The sequence below is a fragment of the Dermacentor silvarum genome, chromosome 1 (genome assembly GCF_013339745.2).
Source record: "Dermacentor silvarum isolate Dsil-2018 chromosome 1, BIME_Dsil_1.4, whole genome shotgun sequence".
Taxonomy (NCBI): Eukaryota; Metazoa; Arthropoda; class Arachnida; order Ixodida; family Ixodidae; genus Dermacentor; species Dermacentor silvarum.
The window spans coordinates 118619073-118634869 of NC_051154.1; the positions used below are offsets into that span (position 1 = coordinate 118619073).

The 15797-nt window shown below is 45.8% G+C and overlaps 1 protein-coding gene across 1 annotated transcript in view; it reads right to left on the bottom strand.

Moving 5' to 3' along the window:
• The window catches only part of LOC119435907 (protein arginine N-methyltransferase 7), a 111464-nt gene that overhangs the window by 49995 nt on the left and 45672 nt on the right, over nucleotides 1-15797 (bottom strand). Inside the window, exon 8 of the mRNA XM_037702603.2 lies at nucleotides 8954-9078. Coding sequence (XP_037558531.1) covers nucleotides 8954-9078 — 125 coding nt within the window. The remainder of the gene's footprint in view (nucleotides 1-8953; nucleotides 9079-15797) is intronic.

Genomic DNA, 15797 nt, shown 5'->3' on the forward strand with positions numbered 1-15797 from the left:
AGTCGGTTGGTATCTCCCAGTTGCAATGGCTGCTCCAATGAGGTGGCAATGTTCACAGCCATGTGACTCTCCGGCAAGTGTAGTGTTTAAAGTCAACTTTTTCATCTCGAACCACTGTAAGAAAATGACACGCGAGGCTTAACAAGCCCTCGTTGACACACGATGCCCAACTTTTGGTCGTAAAAGCAAGAGTGCTTGTTCGATCTTCAAGTGCCTTTCGCAGCTCATATCGTACCTTTGCTTTTGTGTCGTCGTACAGGCGCAGACGAGCACACATGACAATTTTGTTCGAGATGGCAGACTGCAGCCCTGTAGAGCTGTTTTCACGAGTGCTTTGAATACTCGGTTTTCTACAAAGCTGTAAGGCTGAAGATCTAGGGCGACCGTCTGCCACTTTCTGGTGAAGTGTGCTTTTTTTTCTTCAGAGACAAGGGCTGCCATCTCTGCTGAAGTATATAATCCAGTGTCGGGTGACTCCGATGGGGCATTTGTGAAAAAAAAATTCTGAAAAACGTCTGAAAAAAAATTCACATATGCCTTGTACTTCCCACAAGGGCTCAAATCGCCACAGGCACATCCAAAATAGCTCTTAAGTCCTGCCAGTACACTTATTAGGTGTATCGGTGTTCGTACTGTGATAGGAGACAGCGGGTGCACACGTGTATAATTCAGGAATACACACTGTGTCCCGTGACAATTGCCCCTTCCCACTCATGGTACGCTTCAGCGTGTAACGCTGTTTTGAGGCGAAGCTGACTTTCGGGAGCGGGCATTATACTACGCGTCATGCTTTCCAAGCTTCGAAGCCACTGGCGAGGATTACAAAAGTGGAGTCAGCGCCATTGATGATAGCAGCGAATTCTTTCAATAAAAAACACGGCACTGAGCAGCAAGAAGCTTGGTAGTGAACGTCAAAGCAGGTAGGCCTAGCGTTGCCACAGTGGTGGCTGCAGCCACCCCGCCGCCTGTGCGCGCTCGTGTGATGCGTGCCGTAGGTGGCGCTAGCATTGGCTTTCACGTCAGCTCACTGTGGTGTTCACATACATTTAACGGTAGTAGCGTAAGCTGTTGCTTACTTTTCTGCCCTTTCTAATGCAATCAGGCAAGTTATCGTGCTATCATGCATAAAACAACAAGCGATTTATCATCTAAACGGGTTTTCTTTGATTCCTAAGCGCCAAGTAGAGCGTTGGCGGGGCCTGCGCTGCGATGGTTCGACGCTAACCGCGCAGCTACCCCAGCTCTTTACGCCAAGTATAAAAATAAACCAAAGTTATCTTTCAATGTACCTAGTCTTAATCTGGCAAAAATATTATTTCTTTGCAGAAGTTTATAACTTGTAACTGCCAACAAGAGTGTTGTAAGAAAGGTTAAGTGATACTAATTTACGCTGAAAATAGATAGTGGAACTCGGTGAAAACTGGTTATAAGTTTGTTTATTATTCGAGCGTTTAAAGTGATAAGGTGTCTCAATGGGCCGTCTCTTGACGTGGGTCTACGAGGTTCCTTTCATGTGGTCCTTCGAAGTTTCAAGTGCTCCTTCTTTTCTCTGGCTGATGTTCACTCCTTGTTCAACGACTTTGTGTAGAAATAAAGCCTTGTCATAATAAAATATTTCAATATGTTGCTTGCGAGAGCCACATCCAATTAGAGCAGTGCTTCGAAGGTGATGGAGAATATCTGGCTTTCCTTCTGTAGCTTATTCCAACTGAACCACATGGTAAAAGTATCCTCCAAAGCTCTAACAAAATAGAAGAGTTCCCTTGAAGGTTACAACAGCTCGCACCGATTACCGAATGATGTGAAGGATCAAAGGCCCTTGTCTGCTTCCTCAGCTGATGTGAGGAGCAACTTGAAGCACTCACGGCATTTTGTTGTTAGAATTCTGCGCCTTGTAACGCAACCGGCAATATAATAAACTAGCCTTGAATCACTAGTATCCTCAGGATAAATATCATTGAGCTCTGTAGATGTCTCTCAAGCAAACTGGTGGCCTCTTCCAGTTTGCCGGCATCTATCAGATTTCCGACATGACTTGCCACCTCGTTGGCTCAAACCAATGACACAAGTTTATCCCCTGAACTGAGGCAGCTCACAGTAGTTAAAAATTGAGCTAATGTTGGATGATTGATGCACCCAGAGAACTGCCGAATTATGCCAAACAATTTCTCAAGCGGGTCTTGACTCGGGCGAGAGGTTAGGATGTACTTGAAGCCAACCTGCTTTGTGAAGGACGTCAAAAGCTCCAACATTGCCTCCAAGCTGACACGTAGCCTCTGTGTTGTGCCAGACAAGATAAAACCTTCTTTCAATGACCCAGTGCATGCTTCCCATCTGTTCACATATTCCAAGGTGTCCTTTAACATCTGGGCTTCTTTTCGAGTCTGGCTTAAGAACATCGGATGGCGCTCTTGATATCATGACGAGGATCAATTTGTGTATTAGGTAAACGAACTTTTCTGTCTGTTCACTGTAAGAACACACTTGTCCAATTTGGTGTTTGTTGAAAAAGAGGCCACGTAGGACTTCGCTAAAAAGGTGGAAGGCAAAATTTACCTTCATTTTTTTTAAGTTGTTGAGGTTTACATGCAAGTTTGTGATTTTGGGCATCACCTTGAGGTTGTAGCGCACTTGTCTATTTCACGAGCTATTTTATTCGGTTTCACATCCACATGGCCGTGAGGGGTCTTATGCCTGCCTTTATAAAGCCATTTCGGATGCATTTCACAAGGTGCAGAAAGTCGGCAAGAAAAAAGAGGTGCTTGTCATCCGCAGCTGGGTGTACAGCTGATGGCTTAATGGAAGTTGCAGTTCCTGAAATACTAAATTGGCGCCCAATAGCACGATTCCAGGATGCACCGTCAGAGTCACGTAGCCCACTCCGAGGCCAGCATTCTCAGCAAGCAGAGTGGCTTCAACAATTACCTTTGAAAGCAACAGTGTTTTCACATTGCCCCTGGATACAAATACGCCAAGAATCTGGTGCCATGATCCAGAGAGTGGTTGGAACATAACCACCATACCGTGGTCACATGCAACAATTTTTGAAGTCTCAGGAGTAAAAGGGCCCAAGTCAACAAATCCGTCAATTTTGCCCGAGCCTCTTTCAATGGCAAAATTTTCCGTCAATTTTATCTCATCTATTATGAGCCCACCATGGCGCTCGAATTCACTCATTTTCTCTGTTTTTCTTGCGATGGCAGAGAAAACATTACAATTAAAACTGAATGTGCTCTCATACTGATGTACTATCGAACAGAAAAGTTTATTAACAACAGGATTTCAGAAAACGCTAAATATCCGAGCAGCCTTTAAGAGCAGCCAGTACAACCATACATCACAATGTTGTTTGCATATACCAGTAGAGGCTGGAAATGGGAATACCAGGCTGCGTTTTGAGGCTGCGGAGATATTCAGCTTTTTGTCAGATCCCCTGGTCTGTAAACTTTTTTGGTCGATAGAATGTCGTAGGCCAGGCAATACTAGAATCTTCTCCCTTCGGATGGGGAAAGTCATGGGCTTGCTCAGAGGCAGCGGCAGTGTTGACTCGATTTTGTCCTTTCATGTGGTGCCTTGCGGTGAGTCCCGGCTTCCCGGCATTCGCAATGGCTCAGTGCTCTGCCGATGATAAAATAGCAAATGAGCCAGAGAAACCAATGGTGTGAACTCTGCATTTCTCGCCCTCGGATTATGTGTATAATCCTACAAAAAAGTATCTTGGCGTGCCCCAGAGGCCTGTCCTTTCTCGAGCAGCTGTTCCCTCAATGCGGCCTTCATCAAACCCCCTACCGGTGCCCTGCAGCAGCAAACTGGCGGCTCGGTGAGTGCTCAATGTCATTAAATAAAGCCACGAAATAACCATACCGAGTACGTGCGCAACTTTCTACGCTTGTTCTGTCGCGAACTTCGTCGCCTGGCGGACCGGATACACGCCTTCCGTCGACGAAAACGAAGCTCTGCTTTCCGCCGGCGCGGCCGGCGGCTCACCGCCATCACGCGCGGGAACACCGACCGCTCGAGCACGGAGGATCATTTCGCGTTCCGTTTCACTGAATATCACTGAAATGCAGTCCTGCTTCCCTGGCGAGCTCTTCATTGCAAGGTTCAGCGGCAGCAACAGTATCTGTCGCGGCGAACGCAAACGCAGCGGCCATGCAGCCATGAGGCAGCCAGCACCTCGGCCGTTTAAGCAAACGGTGACGTCTCATGGTGCATTCTGATTTGCTGAGAGCAATGAAATCTGCGAAGACACTGCTTCAGTGCCAAATCTGGGGTGAGAGAAATTGAAGAAGAGATATTTGGTCTTTGTTTATGAATTTCTCCGCTAATAACTCATATTTTTGCACCCAACAAAAACTGCATGCATTCCTGAAGGTCCCTATTCCAGCTGAACTTCCCATTTCTCTTTAATGTCCCTTTAACAGGATATAGGAGGCAACATTTTGAAGAGGTGCCAGGAATTCAGCCATTCACATGTGGAAAAATGTCAAATCAAATTATGAATTGCTCATGTCTGGCCCTCTTGGTAAATCTTGGCCTCAGAGATTGCACAGGCACTGATGCAATCTCGGAGGCCACGCCTAGCAGCACCAGCCTGCACAGCACACAGCAGTGAGAAACAGAAGTGGATTCCCTGGTCTTTAAATTCGCCAAGCGCAGTGTGTTAAACCAAGTGGTAAGCCATATATTCAGTGTGCAAGGGTCGAGTATTTTTTTGGTTTCGGAGACAAATCTAGTCCAGTCTTTCTCGTTCCTTAGCTTGTGTCCCAGTAGTTCGCGCTCCCCGATTAGCCATGCTTCTATACCAACTCGCCCATCTTTTGCTTTTGATCAAATCTAGCTCATTACATTTATCGTCGAGCAATTTTACTTTGTTAAAGTGAGGTTTTAAATGAATGGACCTTTACGGAAATTTGAAGAATTTCATTTACTTCATTATATCCATCATTTCGTTATATCCGTTTCATTAAAATGAGGTCCGACAGCATTTTCATTGGGCATTAACAAATATTGACGGTTTTCTGCTTGGTTGATTTTGACCAATGCACCACAGCATCCGGCCAAGCACAGCTAAGCTCTGTGCTTTCGTGAAGACATGGTGATTTGATCCGATTCTTCACAACAACTATGTGCACAGAAGTGCACACCCACTATGGGAGATTGGCTAAGAAATAAATAGCATTCGGTAAAGGCCACTTTGCGGAGTGCTTGCCATCCAGGCATGTCTTGCATGTTATGCATCCAGATAGATAGCACTGCAAGCAGTATGCAGTGTGGGGAGCACACGCTGCCACCTTCTCCCGCGGGCGCTCACCGTCGCTTGCGGACGGAGCGCACTCGGCGGGAGCCGGGCGGACACAGGAGAGAGATGCACTTTGCCCTCTCCCGGTTCTCGCTCGCCTCTCGCGACGCGCGCGCCCGCACGGGAAGAGGAAAAGTATCCGGCGGGCGAGGAGGACATTCCCCTCGCGAAAAGGTAAAAAGGTATAAAAGAGCGCAACCGAGAGACCCCCAGGCCTCTCTGACCTCGCTACACCCCCTACAGATATACCCGCTGCAACCCGTGAGTGACCTCGTTTGCGTGACTACCACACGCGACGAGGCAAGCCTATTTTATCACTTATTATACAGAGCGGACTTCCCTCTGCAAGTGTGTTTTATTGCCCACAGCAATAAACATCGTTGAGTTGACTCACTTGTTGCCTTATTTGCCCGAACAGTACGTAGCTGCGATTATACGCACTATGGGTTGGGGAAGACCCCCACAGCAGCAATATGAAAACTTCTTCAGAGTGCTTCTTCAGACTTTTAGCGTTGCCCAGTTATTCCAGTGGCACGGTAGTTTGTTTTTCAGGGGTGATGGGAGTTCTTTTCAAGATCACATGGGATTCGCCAATTGGGGGCTCATGATTGCAGTTAACAGTAATTGAGTTGAGGGAATTAAAGGGTCACTAGAGTGGCAATCTTTTTCAGAAAACAGAACTACCGATATTAAAATGGCATCGTGTTGATATTTCAATGATTGTTTACTGATTTCCACCCGAAAACAGTCAGATCTTATTTTGAATTTCAAAAATACAGTCGGACCTTGATAGAACTAAGTTGTATTACAGCGAGAAACTTCGTTAAACTGCAAATTTCGCTATTTGAGGTTCTGAAGCTTGAGCAGTAAAAATCATTTCACAAATTCCTACAACATTCTTCGTGGATAGTATCTTGTCATTAAGCATTAATAAACAAACAAATTGCAAGAAGGTCGTGCCATAATGACGTGGCTATGAGTGCCAGCATACGCGGCGTAGATCATGCTGAGAGCAATGCATCGGCGTGGCTCATAGCTTCGGAGATTTGTGTGTGTTGCTTTTCCGTAAATCTTGGATGCCATGGCTAACCACGCTGTTATCTGATGGCGCCCACAAATTAAAAACAAAAGTGTAAAAGATACGAATACTCATCCCAAGAGAATAAAAAAATCGCATATTTGCGAGAAAAGCAGAGCATTGATGGTGATAGCAAAGAGACAACTACACGAAGTAATGTTCGCAGTTTTATCATTGTCACGCACGCTCTGGCAAATACAAACAGACATCACTCGATGACCACGAACACTCGCTGTCGCGACGCGAGCGCATGCTTCACACTCTGTCAGAAACTTGAGACCACGCTACCCCCAACACTAGACGCTATCTCGGCTCACCCTTTGTACTTGGTGGTTATTACTTCCAACATACGGCGCAAAGCCAGCATATGGACAGCCATGTGGAGCCTCGGCAAGGGCAGGAGGAGACGCACATGCTAGGGAGAATAGGCCTGTGTCTACTCCCGCCAGCGCACCCTAGTGCGTGCTTCATCACATTACCACGCATTCACCCTCTCCTCACCCGCTTGCGCTAAAAGGAATTGTCAGCTCTTGTGTTTTTCCAAGCAGTCGAGCTACCATGCGCCCCAAAACCTCTGCTATTTGTATACCAACGCAACAAGTGGTGCATAGGAGTCTCCTGTGTACTGCATCCTGGCGCGCACTTCAGCGATGTTTTTGCCGCTGAACCTTTTCACGCCAAAGGACGCTGGCAATAAAATTTTGCCTCGGCCAACACTTGTATAGTTTCTTTTGCTTGATTTACTAGCCTTATATTCTGTTTCAGTAGTTCCGTGCAGCAGAGCCAAGGCTACGCAACCCATGAGCACAGTAGTTTCTTGCACAGCGAGATGTAGTGCCACAGTTCGGAACCCATTGGACAACTAAATGGCCTTGACAAGTGGTGTTGTCAGCAGGTGTTCACTTGGAAGCTTCTTTACTGGTAGCAGGGTGGTTTACTGCGCGATTTTGCTTCATTGTTTAACAAAATATTTTTTGAGGCTATATTACACTGAAAATAGAATTCTCTACTTGTTGGAATAAAAACGTGCAAAGAATAAAAGAATTAATGCAACGCTGCCATACAGACATTAATTTACAATGAAAAAATATAAATTGATTTGACACTGGCTAAAATCATACATGCAGTCAGCACAGGTACAAAACCACAGAGGACTGCCTCCTGCGTAGTGCTTTGTCCTTCACAAGAATGCCATCCGCAGACTTGCTAGTGTGGTATTGTTCCAAGCTGCTTGTTCGAGCAAAAGGAACAAATAAGTTGGCATTGCACATGCATGGAATAGTGCTGAAGGAGTGCGGTAAACATGCACGAGTTCTAATTAAGAAAACGGCTGCACTTACAGATGTCAGCAAGCGTACCGTCTACAAGTAAATGTTACAAGAGGGATCAAGAGGTAGTGCCACCAACGCGTGCGACACGCTGGCTGAACGCGCCTTCCGAACCCTCTGCTTCCGTCGTAACTGCAACCCTCCTTCTCTGAATGTCGAAATATCTTGAAGACACATGCCATTTTAGTGTCAGGGCAAATATAGAACAAATTTTCTACCGATGCTATTAATGCAGCTGATCTCACTGTGCAGTTGCAATCTTAGTAGATGCTGCCGCCGCCTACACTGCAAAGCTCGCTGCTAGCAGACGACACGGGGTGGAAGGGAACCTTTAAGATGTGTTTACCGCTCCGATTGGTCGGAGGAGCCTGTAGCTTCTATAGTGCTGCTCAGAACTACTGAAACAGAGTTTAGAGGCTCCAAATACATGTTTGAAATAAAACTGTTAAATAAACTTACTCTATTACATCGCGGAAAAAAAAAAAAGCTAAAATCAGGAAATTAAGGTAGTTTTTTTTCGTCGCAAATTTTGTTAAATCGAGGTTTGTTATATCATTCGACTATATAAGTTCATTGTTTCATCTGTATTCGCGGCTATACGTAATTAAATAGAAAATGAGACATCCACCCAATTGTAGCAACTGCTACAAAGGCTTAAAAATTAGGGTTTTATGTGCCAAAACCACGATCTGATTATGAGGCACGCCGTACTGGGGGACTCCGGAAATTTGGACCAACTGCGGCTCTTTTACGAGCACCTAAATCTAAGTACACGGGTGTTTTCGCATTTCGTCCCCATAGAAATGCAGCCGCCGTTGGCGGGATTCGATCCCGCGACCTCGTGCTCAGCAGCCCAACACCATAGTGCTACAAAGGCTTACGCATATATGCGTAAGACACAAGACTTAGGAACCATATAGTAAGAGGAATAGATTTTGAATAGTATTTCAATGCACACATAGGGCTCATAGCGCACAAGAACAGTGAATTGAGCAGTTACTGTCTCGTAGATCCAGCCCCCCTTTTTCATCGGCTTTTAATTCTAGCCTTGGTGTTTAAGACTGACACACAAGAGGTATATAAAATTTCTGATAAGCAGTTTCAAGCAGGAATAGAGAGGCTATTTCTTTGTAAATTGGTAATCTGCCTTAAGCAGCTAATAATGAAACTTACAAAGAACTTGGGTAAACTTCAAAATATATACAAGCATAATACTGCTATTAGGGAAGTATAGTTAAGACTTACCTCAAAGAGATTAAAACGTACACGTTGTAGATTTCTCTTCGTGCAACCAAGCAAAAATTTTCATTGGCCCGAACATTCACTTCATAGGGTGGATAGTAAACCGCCTGGAGCCAATGGTCCCGCCACTACATATGATGAAATGACAAATTAGTCGGGGTTGCGAAACAGTTCAACATTCAATTGGCACATTCAAATGATCATTTTCGAGCAACCCTACGATGTAATTTACATTCGCTGAAATCAAGCACTCGGAACACATTCACCTGGCTCATTCATGGTACAATACTACAGCTCAGAGAACTCCGATGCAGTGTCATCTTTGAGCTGGGAGTGCAACCGAGATCCGGCAGAGTTTGCGTCATACAGCTACTGTGACTCGCATTGTTGGCGTGGCCTTTTTGGCGGGCATTTTGTGGGTGCATGCATTGCGACTGTGCAATGTTTGCCTGAGACCAAAAGCCACAGTTTTCGCTTCTGTCCTCTAACAGCTCAGTCCAGCAGCTGGATGTCCAACTCAGCCAGGTTTTTTCTGGCACCAATCTCTAGCAAGGTTTGCATTGTCACTAAGTATGGGCATAGTATGAACAAGTCCAATGTACCATAATACAGCCAGCACTTCCAGTGCCTAGTTTCACTTGAGAAGGGCCTATGCAAAATCTGAACACTCACTACAACCAGGGTTCTCCCACAAAATTTGAGGGTGGACATCTTGCAACCAAGAGTGGGGGAGGTGCACGCAGCTAGCCCCCCCCCCCCCCCCCCCCTTTTCTTCCAGGTACAATCTTTCCTCCATTTTGAACTTACATACACTGAACGCGAGTCAGCAACACATCCTATCGTGATAGCCAAAGTTCACAGGAAAGAGAATGCACATGCACAGCTTGCCACTGTCACAATGTGCGCGAAACATGTGCGGGCGATTTAGGCCAATAGGAGCACCTCCTGTGTCCACGTAGCAGCAATAACGAATCGCGATGCTAGCTTTTTCACTTTTCATTCGCTTCTTTTGCTTTTCTTTTAGCACGGCGAAATACAGAGCTGCAGCAACCTGAAGGTCACATCTCTCCTCTTTACAATGGTTCCAAAGTAATGACGTGCCCACGGAAAGCCGCAAGCTGGAAGGTGCTATGGCACCTCCCGACGCTAGATTTTTTACCTGATCTTTGTCGACATAGCACTAAAAAAGTGTTTTTTCTCAACTACTTGATCACCTTTCTTAATGTGTAGCATTATATGCCGAGTCCGTGTAAAGCAAAAAAAAAACAAAAAAAAACTATCTCCTATAAAGGTAAAGAATGCACAGTTGAAGCCCATTGTGTGCGCTTGATAGCAGCAGTCAGGAGTACAGTGACAAATGACCTATTGTCGAAGATAATAAAGAATAGCTGCGCTGGCGCAAAAGACATTTTACGAGCCCATCCGCTTTCGTGTTCCCTATACACCATAAGTAGAAAGAAGGTGTCAAACCCCTAGGCCAGAAATGCCTATGCCTATACTAAAAGGGGGATAGCATGCAGTAATGGACATCCTGGTAAACACCTGACCAGCGCAGATGCAAGATGACTAAAGGGGACCCAGAACGAGAGGATGTGCCAGTAATGCATTAATTACACATGCATGTGCAGCCCTACCTCCTCTACTGCCTATGATGACATTAACGTGCTGGTTACGACACATGTCACATTGTAGAAACAAATTAAGTGGAACCTCCTAGTACAAGAACTATCAAAGATATGCGTAGCGTTATATGGCGGTTGGCATGGTGCAGAATGTATATGTCCGGCAATGTAAATATGTGCATCTCTCTGCTCGTACTCCTCATGCATATACAAAATAAATAATGCATACCACATCAGCATAACACCCACACACATCATTACCACGAATAACACATTCCACACCATGCCGACTGCCATATAACACTACGCATATCTTGTACAGTTCTCGTTAAGGGGTTCCACTTAATTTGTTTCTACTATTTCCTCATGTCGTAAAAGAACACCTGAGGATCGCGAAAAGAGGAAAGAGAAAGGATCAGAAATTTTTACCAAGTTGACCATTCTAATTGCAAAGTACCCTCTCAAATGGGTGACAGATAATTCCAGAGTGGTAGGCAGTAAACCGGAGTGGTAAGCAGCATTTCCATCACAGACCCCGTGGGGAGAACCTTGGTGTGCACAGAATCTAGCTCCAGCATGGAACAGAAAACATTACATAATGCATAACACTTTGCTATTCACTCTTTAAACCTGAGGCAGGCAGCAAAGTAACTGTGGTTCAAATAACCTAATACATAAGACTTTCGTTCATCCAAATCCAGCTATCCAGCTACAGCATCTGTCTTAGTGGCACTAGGGGACAATGAATGCATATAAGAGGCAAAAAAATATTCTGTAGAAAACAGTTATTTTCGACTTGCCCTAGGACCATTCCGAAGCAAAAATGACAGCTAGTAATGAATGATTACCAAATTTACGTTTCTAACATGCAAGCTTTTTTCCCATAACGGTTGGTCCACAAATTGTCTGTGCAGTGTAACGGGATGGCAACTACATGGCGCTTTCTCTGATTACAGAAGCTAATCCAAAGATTAGTTATTTTATATGCATAGCTAGCCGCAACAAAGTCATGTAGGTGATTTTGGTGTTCTCGAGAACTGCATGCGTCGCAGAATGAACTAGCAGAGTGGTTCGTGCAGGTGTGGGCCATCATCCCATTAGCGATAGTTGAAGTCGTTCCAATAAATGCGGAATATAAAATCTGCACTGCATCACACAGAGTACATAAACAGCAATTAAGTGCTGTGATGAGGATACATGTAAGGTATCAATTTCCATTTCTGTGAAAATTAAGTTCACAGGGATCATATTTTTGTTATGTCAGAATTAAAGGCACGTCAAGTTTTTTTTTTCTATTTTTTTTCCCAATATAATCAAGTACACATTAGATTTCTACTTTGTTTAGGAGCACAAATGTCACTTGTACATTAGTTTTCTACTTTGAATCCAGAAAAACTGGGTGTATGTTAGAATTGGCAGTCTGATAGAATAGGGCAAATACAGTTAAACCTCAATATAATAGTCGATAAAATCAGCAATTTGCTTTGTTATATCGAAATTTCATTATATTAAAATTACACTTTTATGCAAATAAGTACATTCACCAATGGATTTTCCTATACAAAAGAAGCCGCAAAATTATCCAAGTTGTCGTGCAATCGGTAAAAGCAAGTTTGAATGAGAAAAAAAAAAAAAAGAATTGTGCTGAATTTGACAGTCGGCAACAAAAGATACGGTTTCAACCCATGTTATTGATGTCTTCACATTGGCACCACTTTGCCCCCACGGCGGATAGCGTCGACTGCATTGGGATGACGGTATCATGAAAAGTGCAGGTAGCGGGCAGCGAATGCTCCACCTACCTCTCCCTTCAATGTGTGTCTGAAACTCGAGATAACGCAACCTCCAGTACTTAACCACATGGTGCCATGCCATCTTGGCCTGCCCACTTCTTGCACACGTGGCAGATCACCTCTTAAACATGGCGTGCAGGCTTCAAAATTAACTTTCCCCTCGCAATGATGTCGATCACCTTCTCGGATGATGGTTCATATTCGCAATGCACACTGACTAAATAGGTGTGCACGCAAGGTGCTCCATGATGGCCATCACAGAGATTACCAGGATTGCCGACAGCGTGTCCGTGTCAAAGCACGCCGAGTTTAGTATCAACAGCGAAGCTGCTTAGACCAGCCGGAACTTGTGGTTAGTATCAAGAAACTATCAAGATATAAAAGAAAATCAACTTTCTTGCCGAGGTGGGATTCGAACACGCGAACCCACAGTGCCAAGGCGAGCATCGTAACCACTGGGCTATACAGCCACGTTTGCAGAACATGCATTTATGCGAACTATATGATTGCGTTCCAACGTTGTCGTCTTCGTCCACAGCTGGCGCGTTTGCACGCTCGTGCTCTACGAGGTGAAGAAGAGGTTTTGTGCGCTATGCTCGGGAAAGATAAAAAAATCAGAGCGAGAGAGAGACGCATTCATGGAGCAGGTCTGCTGGAACGCGTTGTCAGCATTGCAACGCTGTGGAACGCGATGTCGGTGTTGCAAGCTGCGCTATACAATGCGCAGTGACGGCCGTAAGTCTGAGATGCGCGAAAAGAAATCATCATCATGATGAATAATCAGACGAAAAGTCTGTTTGCACTTCCAGAAAATGCAGGGCTACGATCGCCCAGCTTCGCTGTTTCAAGCGTTGTGTGGCCGAGTGCAAGGTTAAGCGTTTTTTCCCATCAACTTCGGAAAAAGGCAGAGACAACACTACCTATTTGCGAAGCATGTGCCTTTAGCAAACATGATGGATCACTTCAAACCTGTAAAAAGAAACCCTAATAGAAGTCAAAGAAGTTCTAAAGCCAGCTACCTCATCTTTTGCTATCTCACGGCATGCAGCACTGAAGCTGTTACTATTCAAGAGCTGTTTGCACAAACATCACACATTCAAGGGAAGCTTCATAGGAAGTGTTGGCTCCGCGCATCCACAGTTTATTCATTGACGTGTTAACTAGCGACACGGTCGCAGTGACATAAGTTGTTTAAGCAGCACAGACTACACCCTCGATGTCTCCGCCGATGAGGACAGTGCCTGTTTCAAAAAAAAATGTCATTCGCCTATGATAGGGCGGTCGACTCCTGCGCGGCAATTTTGTAGCCATGCATTCTGCTCGATTCTATATGCCGCCCTTATCATCCACCGTTTTCTGTCAGCTGATACCATATAACGCATCTGGAGCGCCGCTCCTATACCACTGACGAAGCGCAAGGAGCGGCAGCGGAAAAGGCATCGCTACAAAATCGCGGTCCTGTTACCAAAGGTTAAAGATTCGTTGCATGCATTAATTGTACTTTCGTCTATTTGTGGCGACAGTGTAACGATGGTAGAGAAATGGACTAACCAGATCGTAGGCAAGCATACGTGCACGCAGGACCACGTCGACAAACTTCGGCTTTATTTTTGTACGATCCCCTTTCCGGGATACTTTCACTTTCGCGACAGTTCACGCGACTAGCACTGGACACGTCAACAGAGGATAGCACTCCTGGCACACTACCAAGTATGCCGACGCTGACGCTAGTGACGCAAAATCCCGCGAAAGTGAACGTATCCCCGAAAGTGGTCAACCGAGAATAATGCCTTTTTTTTAGCCACTGGTGGAATAAATTCAGTTATTTTCTGGCGAATTTGGATATTTCCGGCTCCCAATTTTTTGCACTTTTAGGCGGTCCCCATCGAGCCCGAATTATCGGTCGCCGTTTATTTATGAAGCCACTTTAGTCACGCGCCCTACGCACTTCTACGGGCCACTGCGGCCACACACGTAATGCGCAGGCGCTAATTTTGGCGCACTTCGGCGCAAAATCGTGTATATTTATCAGGATGGTGCAGGAAATCGCATATGGTGCAATCTGGCGCATTTGGCGCAGGAGTGGGAGCACTGACATTGTGCCAGGCAATTCTAGAGCCTATAGAGCTCTGAAATGCAGTAATGATGGCTGCAGTGTGTACCAACTAGCAAACCAATAAACTGTGGCATGACTTTGCCACTTGAACTGGCTTTGTCTAGCTCCACGATGCAATGGCGATTTAAACAGGCCTGTCATTTGTGGCTGGGAATACGCCACATAGCAATAATTTAGCAATACTCTCAAAAGAATATACAGTAGAACCCCGCTGTTACATTCCAAGGTGCTGCGTTTTCCCAGCAGTTACGTCGTTTTCGGCCGGTCCCGGCACAGCTCCCATGGAACCCAATGCATTGGTAACCCCGCTGTTACGTCACAACTGTGGGACCATTCCCGCATCATACGTTTTGAACTGCCATCCCGCGCCGGCCTGAGCGGCCATTTTGACTTTTAATGTCGCTTGGCTTGGAGACTTGACGATGGGATTGGTCGCCAAAAGTGTCGGGGGTGACACCTACGACGTATTTTCGGTTTACGCTAGCGAAAGCATGGCTTGCGAGATCCGTATTTGCTATCTAAAGATGGTGTTAATGACGCGTTGGGGTCCTAAAATTGGTTATGGCTCATAGATGTTCCGTATAAAGTCCAAAAGACGATAACGCCATCGCCGCGATAGCGTTATCGTCTTTTACGTTATATGTAAAAGAAATATCGTGCGGCGCGCTGTATGCTGTATGTGCGAGTGAAAGCTTGTGAGGGGAGCAGACGACCGCGGCCAAATCTCGCGCGCACAGAAAAAAAGAAAAGCGGGGAGGAAGTGGAGGGAAACTCTAGAAAGAGGAAGCGCGCCTTCCTTCACGCTCAAGGCACCAGCGAGGGATAGCGGGCGGCGTTGTACTCTGGCATCAACTGCGTACTGCACGCCAGCGCGCAGTCCCTATCTTGAAAGCGATCTGCGTTGGGGGCAGAGTCTAGGCAGTGTAGGTGCGTCGGCAGCTCGTAGCTTGTGGGGTCTCACACATGCTCTTGGGACAAAGGAACGACAACACAGTAGTGCAAACAATCAAAAGGGCATTTATTGCACCTTTCATACACTAATACACACTAGCCGAATTACTACCAATAGAACATTCACATGGGCGACCCGATAGCGAGCGAATATGTTCACCCCATGTTGTGACACGATCGCCTAGTCGTTCACCTGTACGGTCACGCGAACGGTGGCGCGTTCGAGCTATCCGTGTTCGTCCATACCGGTGTCCTGCTCTTAGCCTCGCGAGACGGTCCCGCGAAGCGGGCCGGCGCACGCGCGAAGCGTTCGTGCGTGTTGGTCGCCGATCCCCAGCCAAAGAGGAGGCGCCTTTGATCTTTTT